Source organism: Aquarana catesbeiana, linkage group LG06, assembly GCF_042186555.1.
Source record: "Aquarana catesbeiana isolate 2022-GZ linkage group LG06, ASM4218655v1, whole genome shotgun sequence".
Classification (NCBI taxonomy): Eukaryota; Metazoa; Chordata; class Amphibia; order Anura; family Ranidae; genus Aquarana; species Aquarana catesbeiana.
In genome coordinates, this window is record NC_133329.1 from 272,857,562 (window position 1) to 272,870,098 (window position 12,537).

Sequence of the window (12,537 nt, forward strand, 5' to 3'; positions counted from 1 at the left end):
CTGCCTATATGTCTTGGGTTGCTAAAAAATTAATACCATACTGCAGGAGCAGAGTGGGGCTGGACTAGGAATAATCAGCAGACCTGATATATAATCAGTACTAGGTCATGTTTTGTATGCGACAAACCTGAGACAAAACCTGAATTAGCTACAATGTTTACAGGCTAGTTGTTTTATTAGGGACTTATAGCTGAACATCATGCAGCAAATAATGTAACAATTCCTAGTGAATGTTTTAACCACTTGACCACTGGGCACTTAAACTTGCTCTCATATTTTGAATGACAATTACTCAGTCATGCAACACTGTACCTATATGAAATTTTTGTCCTTTTTTTTTACACAAATAGAGACTTCTTTTGGTGATATTTAATCACCACTGGGTTCTTTATTTTTTGTGCTATAAAAGAAAAAAGACAGAAAATTCTGTAAAAAAAAAAAAAAAAATGCATTTTTTTCGTTTCTGTTATAAAATTTTGCAAATTAGTAATTTTTCTTCATATATTTTGGCCAAAATTTATACCGCTACATATCGTTGGTAAAAATAACCCAAATCGGTGTATATTATTTGGTCTTTGTGAAAAGTTATAGAGTCCAAAAGCTATAGTGCCAATATCTGAAAATTGATCATACCTGAAATAGCGGGTTCAAATTCTTGAGACCCTAACATGCCAGAAAAGTACAAATACCCCCCAAATGACCACCTTTTGGAAAGAAGACATTCCAAGGTATTTAGAAAGATGCATGATGAGTTTTTTGAAGTTGTCATTTTTTTCCCACAATTCTTTGCAAAATCAAGATTTTTTTAAAATTTTTTTTCTCAAAATTGTTATATTAGCAGGCTATTTCTCACACACAGCATATGCATACCACAAATTACACCCCAAAACACATTCTGCTATTACTCCCGAGTATGGCGATACCACATGTGTGAAACTTTTACACAGCCTGGCCACATACAGAGGCCCAACATGCAGGGAGCACCTTCAGGCGTTCTGGAGCACCCAGGCCAATTCTGACATTTCTCTCCTACATGTAAAAATCATCATTTATTTGCTAGAAAATTACACAGAACCCCAAAACATTATATATGTTTTTTTAGCAAAGACCCTAGAGAATACAATGGCGGTTGTTGTAACTTTTTATCTCGCATGGTATTTGCGCAGCAATTTTTTGAACGCTTTAAAACATATTTTTTGCTTAAAAAAAAAAACAAAACAGTAAAGTTAGCCCAATGTTTTTGCATAATGTGAAAGATGAAGCTATGCCGAGTAAATAGATACCTAACATGTCACCTTTCAAAATTGCACACACTCGTGGAATGGCGCCAAACTTCGCTACTTAAAAATCTCCATAGGCGACGCTTTAAAATTTTTTACTGGTTACATGTTTTGAGTTACAGAGGAGGTCGAAGTCCAAAATTATTGCTCTCGCTCTACCGATTGCAGCAATACCTCACATGTGTGGTTTGAACACCATTTTCATATGTGGGTGGGACTTACGTATGCGTTCGTTTCTGCATGCAAGCACACGGGGACACGGAAACTTTTTTTTTTTATTGTTCATTTTACTTTGTTTATTTTAGTTTGATGCTTTTTTCCAAAAAATACATTTTTTGATCACTTTTATCCCTTTTACAAGGAATGTAAACATCCCTTGTAATAGGAATATGGCATGACAGGTCCTCTTTACAGTGAGATATGGGGTCAATAAGACCCCACATCTCACCTCTAGGCTGGGAAGTCTGAAATAAAAAAAAAAAAAAAAAAAGATCCTGGCTTCAATCGTAGCGGGAGTCGGTAGAAGCACCAGAGGGCGGCGGGAGGGGGGGTGTCCCCTCTCGCCTCCCGTAAGAGTGATCAAGCAGTGGAACAGCCATGCTATGATCATTCTTATGGTGTAGGGAATCGCCAGCTGAAAAAGCTGATTTCTGAATGATGCCTGTAGCTGCAGGCATCATTCAGATATCCCCGCACAAAGTCAAGGACGTCGTATGACAGCCAGGGGGTGGGAAGTGGTTAAAACGCATTTTTTTTTTAACACAAAGTTGTCCATTTATACAATGTTTCTAACACATAGCATGTACATACCAAAAATGACACCCCAAAATAGATTCTCCTACTCCTCCTGAGTACGGTGATACCACATGTATGAGACTTCCACAGCCTGGCCACATACAGAGGCCGAGTACAGCTGAGTATGGCTGAGCATGGCTGAGTATGGCTGAGTATGGCCGAGCATGGCTGGGTATGGCTGGGTATGGCTGAGCATGGCTGGGTATGGCTGAGTATGGCTGGGTATCACTGAGTATTACAGAGTATGGCAGAGTATGGCTGGGTATCACCGAGTATTGCAGAGTATGGCTGGGTATTGCAGAGTATGGCTGGGTATTGCAGAGTATGGCTGGGTATGGCAGAGTATGGCTGGGTATTGCTGGGTATGGCAGAGTATGGCTGGGTATCACCGAGTATTGCAGAGTATGGGTGGGTATTGCAGAGTATGGCTGGGTATGGCAGAGTATTGCGGGGTGTTGCAGATTATTGCGGGGTATTGCAGGGTATTGCAGATTATTGCAGAGTATTGCAGAGTATTGCGGGGTATTGCAGAGTATTGTGGGGTATTGCAGGGTATTGCAGGGTATTAAGGGGCATTGCAGAGTATTGCAGGATATTGCAGGGTATTGCGGGGTATTGCAGAGTATTGCAGGGTATTGCGGGGTATTGCAGAGCATTGCAGGGTATTGCAGAATATTGCAGGGTATTGCAGAGTATTGCAGGGTATTGCGGGGTATTGCAGAGTATTGCAGGGTATTGCAGGGTATTGCAGAGCATTGCAGAGCATTGCAGAGTAGTGCAGGGTATTGCTGAGCATGGAGGGATGGCTGAGCATGGATGGATGGATGCATGGATGTGACAGCATTTGTCACAGAGCAGCGCTGTGGGCACTACACATCCAGCCCACATCGCTGCTGCCATCTGATCCCTCCCCCTCTGTACCGATCGGTACACACACTTTTTTTTTTTTTATTGTTCATTTTACTTTGTTTATTTTAGTTTGATGCTTTTTTCCAAAAAATACATTTTTTGATCACTTTTATCCCTTTTACAAGGAATGTAAACATCCCTTGTAATAGGAATATGGCATGACAGGTCCTCTTTACAGTGAGATATGGGGTCAATAAGACCCCACATCTCACCTCTAGGCTGGGAAGTCTGAAATAAAAAAAAAAAAAAGATCCTGGCTTCAATCGTAGCGGGAGTCGGTAGAAGCACCAGAGGGCGGCGGGAGGGGGGGTGTCCCCTCTCGCCTCCCGTAAGAGTGATCAAGCAGTGGAACAGCCATGCTATGATCATTCTTATGGTGTAGGGAATCGCCAGCTGAAAAAAGCTGATTTCTGAATGATGCCTGTAGCTGCAGGCATCATTCAGATATCCCCGCACAAAGTCAAGGACGTCGTATGACAGCCAGGGGGTGGGAAGTGGTTAAAACGCATTTTTTTTTTAACACAAAGTTGTCCATTTATACAATGTTTCTAACACATAGCATGTACATACCAAAAATGACACCCCAAAATAGATTCTCCTACTCCTCCTGAGTACGGTGATACCACATGTATGAGACTTCCACAGCCTGGCCACATACAGAGGCCGAGTACAGCTGAGTATGGCTGAGCATGGCTGAGTATGGCTGAGTATGGCCGAGCATGGCTGGGTATGACTGGGTATGGCTGAGCATGGCTGGGTATGGCTGAGTATGGCTGGGTATGGCAGAGTATGGCTGGGTATCACCGAGTATTACAGAGTATGGCAGAGTATGGCTGGGTATCACCGAGTATTGCAGAGTATGGCTGGGTATTGCAGAGTATGGCTGGGTATTGCAGAGTATGGCTGGGTATGGCAGAGTATGGCTGGGTATTGCTGGGTATGGCAGAGTATGGCTGGGTATCACCGAGTATTGCAGAGTATGGGTGGGTATTGCAGAGTATGGCTGGGTATGGCAGAGTATTGCGGGGTGTTGCAGATTATTGCGGGGTATTGCAGGGTATTGCAGATTATTGCAGAGTATTGCAGAGTATTGCGGGGTATTGCAGAGTATTGTGGGGTATTGCAGGGTATTGCAGGGTATTAAGGGGCATTGCAGAGTATTGCAGGATATTGCAGGGTATTGCGGGGTATTGCAGAGTATTGCAGGGTATTGCGGGGTATTGCAGAGCATTGCAGGGTATTGCAGAATATTGCAGGGTATTGCAGAGTATTGCAGGGTATTGCGGGGTATTGCAGAGTATTGCAGGGTATTGCAGGGTATTGCAGAGCATTGCAGAGTACTGCAGGGTATTGCTGAGCATGGAGGGATGGCTGAGCATGGATGGATGGATGCATGGATGTGACAGCATTTGTCACAGAGCAGCGCTGTGGGCACTACACATCCAGCCCACATCGCTGCTGCCATCTGATCCCTCCCCCTCTGTACCGATCGGTACACAGAGGGGAGAGAGGAACTGGCATCATGACATGACGCTGGTTTGTTTACATGTGATCGCTCCATCATTTGACAGTGAAAATGTCCAAATTGGGCCCAGTTAGCCATTTTCCCTCCCCGATGTCATGTAATTCCTAAGTGTTAAAAATTATATAAATTTCATTGTGTTGCATGTTGAGGAAATTGTCAGTTAAAGGAACACAGTGCTGAATAGCAAAAAAATGGCCTTGTCATCAAGGAGGTAAAACCTTCCAGAGCTGAGGTGGTTAATGAACTTTATCTTGGGTTTGTGAGATACTGTATATATACATTATATACATTATATGTATATATATCTAGATAGATATAGATATATAGATATATCTATATCTACAGTAAATATATATATATATACTGTGTTTCACTGAGAGAAAATGTGCCTGGGTGAAGACAATTAGGGGGCTTGAAAGGTGAACACTCAGTGATGAGGCTTATTTCGAAGGGATACAAGCTCGTCCTCCTCAGGTCTTGAGGAAGAAGAGCTTTGTGCCTCACTGAAAAAACCTCAGCACTGAGTGTTCACCTTTCAAGCCCCCTGAGTGTCACATTATCTTTTGGAAAAAATGTAAATATATTAAATAAACCCTTAAATGTATTTTTTTATCCAAACAGTGTTTTCACCTGAATTTGAACTGCAAGGTGTGTAAAAATGAGATCACACTGAAGGAGTTATTAGTGGCAAAAGGAGACAATCACTGCAAGGGGCATGCTGATAGATGCTAAGAGCAGAGTGAAGGAGATATGGGGTTTGAAGAGATTTGTGTTACCGATCTGCCACACTATGGCCTGCCAAAAAAAACTGTACTGTATGATATGCAAGATCTGTGTAAAGTTCAGAACTGGATGAACAGAAGTACAACTCTGTTGGCCTATAAAGTCATCATATATGTATTTCAATTTTTGTGTTTAGCTTTTACCTGGATTTCAGCTCTATTGAATTTATAATTTTTATATATAGTACAGGCTACAGATAGTTTTGGTGCTGTAGTAAAATATGACTGACCATGATGTAAGCTGCTGATGGGAGCTCCATTCTTCCAGCAAATATAATGACATATGCCTCTGCAAGTGCTGGAATTGCAAGAATAGGCCTAAAAGTGTACCTAAAATGATTTTCAGTTAAGACACAAGGAAGTGAGGTTTATAAAATGAAAAATTCTCAATGCCACTACATGCAAGCATTGGATACTCAAATATACGCTTACCGACCACTTTATTAGGTACTCCTTGCTAGTACTGGGTTGGACCCCCTTTTGCCTTCAGAACTGCCTTAATTCTTCATGGCATACTGTGGATTAAACAAGGTGTTGGAAACATTCTTCAGATATTTTGGTCCATATTGACATGACAGCATCACGCAGTTGCATATTTGTTGGCTGCACATCCATGATGAGCATCTCCTGTTCCAACATATCTTAAAGCAGCTCTATTGGATTGGCATCTGGTGACTGTGGAGGCCATTTGAGTACAGTGAACTCATTGTCATGTTTAAAAAAAAAATTTTTAGATAATTTGAGCTTTGTGAAATTATGCATTCTCCTTCTGGAAGTAGCCATCAGAAGATGGGTTCACTCTAGTCATAAAGGGATGGACATGGTCAGCAACAATACTAAGGTAGGCCGTGGCATTTAAATGATGCTAAATTGGTACCAAGAGTCCCAAAGTGTGGCAAGAAAATATTTCCCACACCATTATACCACCACCAGTAGCCTAAGGCAGGATAGATCCATGCTTTCATGTTGTTTACAGCAAATTCTGACCCTACCATCTGAATGTCGTAGTTGAAATTGAGACTAATCAGACCAAGCAAAATTTTTTCAATCTTATATTGTCAAATTTTGGTGAACCTATGCGAATTGTAGCCTCAGTTTCCTGTTCTTAGCTGACAGGGGTGGCACCCGGAGTGGTCTGCTGCTGCTGAAGCCCATCTGCTTCAAGGTTCGTTGTGTTGTGCTTTCAGAGATGGTATTCTGCATATCTTGGTTGTAACGAGTGGTTATTTGAGTTACTGTTGCCTTTCTATCATCTGGAACCAGTCTACCCATTCTTCTCTGACCTCTGACATCAACAAAGCATTTTTGTCCACACAACTGTTGCTCACTGGATATTTTCTCTTTTTGGGGCTGTTCTCTGTAAACCCTAGAGATGGTTGTGTGTGAAAATCCCAGTAGATCAGCAGTTTTTGAAATAGACCAGCCCGTCTGGCACCAAAAACCATGCCAAGTTCAAAATCACTTAAATCCCTTTTTTTCCCATTATGATGCTTGGTTAGAACTTCAGCAAGCTGTCTTCACCACGTCTAGATGCCTAAATGCATTGAGTTGCTGCCATGTGTGTCCATTTTAATGAGCAATTTAACATCTAAATATTATAGTGTGGTCAGCCCTGCTGCTGAAGAGCAGGGTACCTTCCATAGCCTCATCTGTCAATTTATCTTATAATTTATTATCAGTGCTTACTTTACAATGAAAACCCACCTAAGCTAACCTTTAATGCTTTTAAAAGAAAATACATTACCTTTCAGTTTTATAAAGTACAATTATTTTATTATATAGTATTTATAAAGTACATTTTTTTATTATATACAGGATTTATATAGTGCCAACAGTTTGCATAGCGCTTTACAACATTAGGCAGACAATACAGTTACAATACAATTTAACACAGGAGGAATTATTATTAGATCATATTGGCTTCCACTCAGTCTTGGTCAAGCCAGTAGTTTTTTTTTAAATGAACCTATTATATTTCTTGGAGGTTTAAACTGATCATATACTGATCTTGGATTCAACCAATGTTGGCTGGTGCTCCGTCGGTTGGGGCATCAGACGGACCTGACCACAGACCCCCCCGTCGCTCCAGCTCGTCACCTCGCACCATACCCCCCAGCAGGGCAGGACTTAGGGTGGTGGGGGCCCCTGGGCTTGAGTCACTTTCGGGCCCTACCTTCTATACATTACTTTAAACCTTTAGTTTTCTTTTAAGCGCGTCACTCTGATACCGTTTGTCCGCCATTACATCACTGTCTGATGCAGACAGGTTTTCTCAACGGCAGTAAACGAGGCACTACGTAACTGCCAATAACCAATCAGCAAACCTCAAGATAAGAGTTTAAGGAATTTTAAGGAAAAAAACTTACATTTAAATGCTCATCAATGCAGCCTTGCACAGCGTCCATCTGCATGCTTGTCCAGTGTCATTTTCAGTCTTGCCCAGTGACATTGCAGCCTTATCAGTGTCATTTGCTGCCTTGCAGCCTTGTCAATGTCATTTGCAGCCTCCATCTGCAGCCTTATCAGTGTCCATCTGCAGCCTTGTCTGTGTCATCTACAGCCTTGCGTAGGCTGCAGTTAAACAGCAGTGACTTGTCAGTGTCACTGCAGTTTAAATATGGCGCCGCCGAGATACACAGAGATGGTCCTGTGTATTTTGGCTCCTGACGGCTTTTCCTGGTTCCTCTCGCAGTCCCACCCTATAATGGACATAACACAGGTCCAATGGTGGGATTGGGCGTGACTGTGAGTGGAGCTGAGCGCTGCCGCCGGAGCTAGCCGAGTGTACTCGGCTAGCTCCGCTCACAGTCACGCCCAATCCCTGTGTTATGTCCATCATAGGGCGGGACTAGGCATGACTGTGAGCGGAACTAGCCCTATGGTAAGTCCAGCCCTGCCCCCCAGTCACTGGCTCACTTACCCTTTGCAGGTAACGGCTCAGCAGGCACACAGGGAAGATGTGAGGTGCGTGGATGCCTGCTGCTGCTGCTGGCGGAGAATGAACGGAGCCGGGGTGAATCCATTGGCGACAGCTTCCCCCCTCTGTCTCCTGCGTGTCCACCCTCCGTCTTTTCCTCCCAGCCAGTCGGGTCTTCAGACTCCCAGCCAATGGGGTCTCAGGAGCCACTTCCTGATTGGCTGGGAGAAGAAACAGGAAGACATTAGCGAATATTAATTCACTAATGTCAAACAATTGAGTGGGCTCGGGGGGCAGTGCTCCCCAAGCCCATCCTTTTTTGAAGCCAGATAGAGCCTCTGGCTCTAATCATGTGCTTCTAAAAAAAAAAAAAAAAAACTCTTATGAAATCCATGCGTCCGGTGCCCCACATGTAGATTAGTGGGCCGGGTGCATGCATGGGGGGGGGGGCGTGCCCCTGGGCCCTGCATTACGGGCCGCCACTGGCTTCAGCAAGAATAACTTCAAAAGATACAGAGGTTGCACCTATCCCTAGAGGTTTTGGAGCCCATATAATTAAATCTATACATACCACAAATCTACAAAGAAATTGGCAAAAAAAAAAAGTTTCAGGTGTCATTGTTCTTGTTTTTCTTTATGCTTATAGATGGCATGGGGTTGGACTGTCTTTACTATGTACTTAGGATTATAGGTTTTGGTTGTTTGTTTAACAAATGGAAATTCAATGGATGAAAATATTAACCAGCCCAACTACAAAACTTGATGGCTTCAGTTCAGTTGTTTTAATATCCTTGATATCGAATTCAGAATGCTTTTTGATGTCTTCAGTATAGAAAAGTGCAATGTTAGATTCCTATCCAGATTTGTGAATGTTGGTGGGCAACAATGATCACACACAAATGTTTTGCTAAAATTTAAGGGTTTCATGGGTTATCAGGCCTTGCTGCTGTCATCTTTCCATGTAATCCTTTTGTAAGTAACAGAATCCTCAGCTTATTACTTTTGTGAACTTAGCTACCCATTATCAGGTCCAGGTAAATTTTGTTTTGTGACATTTGGGAGACTTTAGTGTTTGCACACAAGTCTGGTTAGTTTAGGGTTAGTAAAGGTGATAATGAAGAAGCAAAGTACACGTGAATAATGAAAACCTTACAGGAATCAACAAAAGATTATCTGCACGGTTGCTTCCAGCAGTAAATCAATGCTTTCTTATTTTATTCTTTTACTCTCAATTCAGGCAGTTCATATAATTCGGTTTAAAAAATGATGTTTTGCAGGTGTTTTTCTTCATTATTATCACTGTGGGTCAGCGTGAAGGCTATATTGCACCATTGTTTGTGTAACACTGAATATTCATGACCTGCTAATTTATAGATAAATGAAGGAATATTTTAATTCTCTGGAAAATTTGCTTTTAGTCTAAACAATGAAACTACTAATAAAAGCATTATTCGGCATCCAGATGGTAACGGGCTCAATTGCAAATAATGCTTGTAAACATTAACAATTTGCACTGGAGCAAGAAAGTACCTTTCAGCAAATGGTAATTATAAATATGCATTTTATGTATTCGCTTTTTTTTTCATTTTTTTAGTGGCCGCTTAAAATCTGGGAATGCAGACCGCATTCAGCAGCTACGGATGGAATATCAGCAGGCAAAACGGGAAGGCTTCTATGAAATGGACAATGTGGCAGGACAACCTCTAGAGTATGAACAGACTTGGGTAGGTTTTACAAATAATTTTATTGCATTGTTCAGTAATATTTAACTCCATTAATATAAATGTACATCTACATCCAATTAGGGTATATCTTAAACTGTAACTAAGGCAAAACTGTTTTTTTTTTCAATTTTGGATAGAGTGGAGATGGATTAGAACACTTGTCAGTTTCAATTGCTGTCTGTGCCCCTGTGTGGAGATTCACCCTCTCTATTTGTCCTGTTTAGCATACTGTGATTGATAACTGTCACAGCTGCTTCTGCTCTCGACCAAACTATCAAGCCATCAAATGACTGGTGTCATAACTGATCATTTGAGCAGCACTATGGCAACTCTAGATCAAACAGGCTAAGATGGCAATTTCCTTGGCTGTGAAGGATAGGAAGGTTAAGTGCCACCTAAAGGCTACGTTTCCACTAGTGCGACTTGTCATTCAACTTTGAAAACATAAAGTCGCATGACAAGTCACAGCCCATTGATTTCATAGCACCCATTCCCATCTATGCGACTTTCAAAATCAGAGACTTTGAAAAGGTGCTTGCACTACTTTGATGCAATTTTTATCCAGAGAGTATAAAGTGGGATCAAAGCTGCACTCAAAAGTCGCACTAGTGGAAACATAACCTAAGGCACCAGGATGTACAATAGATTTCCAATAGCGGACAATGTACATGTTACAGACTGGCAATATGCACGTGACTGAATAGATACCAATGCATGCATGCATACCTCCAGGAACATTTTTTGGTATGTAAGCACAGGTGTAAATGTTAGTGGCCACTGTACAAATTCTGTCATCAGCCTGTTACTACATATTCACAATAAAGAAGTTTAGACTCAAACACATTGATTTCTGGCTGGAGGTGACTGTAATTTTACAGAAACCAATCAGTTAAGGCCTTTTTGTCACATTACTTCATTGTCTTCCTCTATTGTTAACCATCAGTGGACAAAGCCAGCCACAGCTGTCAATAACCGCATGGAAAATCCAACAGACTGTTGATCGATCAAACAACTTGGGCACAATCAGCCTGCCCATACATGGTTTGAATCTCGATCCAGTCCCTGCTGAATCAACTGAGATTCGAACCGCCTTTAGTTGGACTGCGACACAGCACTAAAGCATTTGCATTGGTGACGCAAAGGAGTAAGTTACAAAGCACAGGCACCTAGAAATCTACTGCCCTCCCACTGTCCCTGTTAGATGGCCTGTGAACTCTGTCTACAATGGATCACACAGAACTCCGATAAATGCAAACTGCGCAACATTTATTGTTTCAGCCCAGCTGCAGTGTTTACTTGATGGTTTTAGTAAATCGCTAATTGCTTTTATTTTTTTGCCTGGGATTCCCTTTAAAAAGTGATTTTATCTTTTCCATGAATTAAAAATGATCCCAGAACTTTTCTAAACAAATATATTTATTTACTTAAAATAGAGGAACACCTCTGCTTCTGCCTGAAACAGCATCTCCGGCAAACAGTCTTACAACATTTAATTAATACTTCTTGAATCTTGTGATTTTATGTTCTTATGACTGTTTAATTCCCCATTTTGCAAAAGTGACCTGACACGGGGTCAGCTGTACCTGTAATTTTTTGTTAAAGCTGAATCCAAAATGGGTGGGAGGAGGTCACACTGTACTGATTGCTCTATCTTTCTACAAACATGTCTGCCTACCTTTTGTCTATTGTGGGAAATACCTAAATGTATTTTTTATACAAACTGTATATGAACCTCATAGTGCCGTTGACCTTAGACCAAGGGTAGGCAACCTCTGCCCTCCAGCTGTGGTGAAACTACAAGTCCCATGAGACATTGCAAGACCCTGACAATCACAGGCATGACTCCTAAAGGCAGAGGCATGATGGGATCTGTAGTTTCACCACAGCTGGAGTGCCGAGGTTGCCTAACCTTGCCTTAGACCATGGTGTGGCACTCTCAAATTTTGTAAAAAAATCTTGTTTTCTGAATGATCTAAATAATATTTCCACTTCACACTGGCTCACAACATTTTCCAGCAGGCGAAGTCAATACATTACTGTACTACAAAAATTTCTCAGAGTTTTTTTTTTTTTTTTTAACTTTCTTTTCATGCTAGGTTGTTGACATAAACATATAGTTTTCTGGGTCTGCTTTATGCAAGTTTTTATAATTTATGCATTCTCCTTAATAGCTACAAAATGGAGAAAAACATTACATTGCAAGAAAATGTTGAAGAAAGAAAGAAAAGAGGCTGAAGAGAGGATAATTAATTTATTCTTTAGCTCTTAGATGTAGATCTTTTTTATTGTTTATTTTTCTGCCCGACTCTCATGGTCAAAATTATTCTGCTAAATGGCCAAAAAGTACAATTTATCCCTTGAATAGTTTTACTTACGTAGACACCCAGAATGTGTATACAGTAAAAAAAGGTGGGACATGTGTGGAAACATAAGTTGGAACTTTTTTACAGGAAAAACATTTAACCCAGACAGGCCATGTAATGACTATACACTTTGTTTTTCACTGCAAAGTCGATAAAGATGAAGGATAAGCTGAATTGTCAGTGGAATGGAGTTTAAGTTAACTCATCTTTAAAAATTACCAAACTATAAAATAAAACAGTTC

At 41.2% G+C, this 12,537-nt stretch overlaps 1 protein-coding gene across 3 annotated transcripts in view; it reads left to right on the plus strand.

Annotated features, from left to right (window-relative positions):
* The window catches only part of PARD3B (par-3 family cell polarity regulator beta), a 2,266,259-nt gene that overhangs the window by 1,824,957 nt on the left and 428,765 nt on the right, over nucleotides 1–12,537 (plus strand). For 2 of the 3 annotated variants that reach the window (XM_073633364.1, XM_073633363.1), the window contains one exon: nucleotides 9,803–9,932. In XM_073633364.1, the coding sequence (XP_073489465.1) occupies nucleotides 9,803–9,932 (130 nt within the window). Of the gene's footprint in view, nucleotides 1–9,802; nucleotides 9,933–12,103; nucleotides 12,161–12,537 lie in introns of those variants that run through there. The other variant, XM_073633365.1, reaches the window with a different exon arrangement.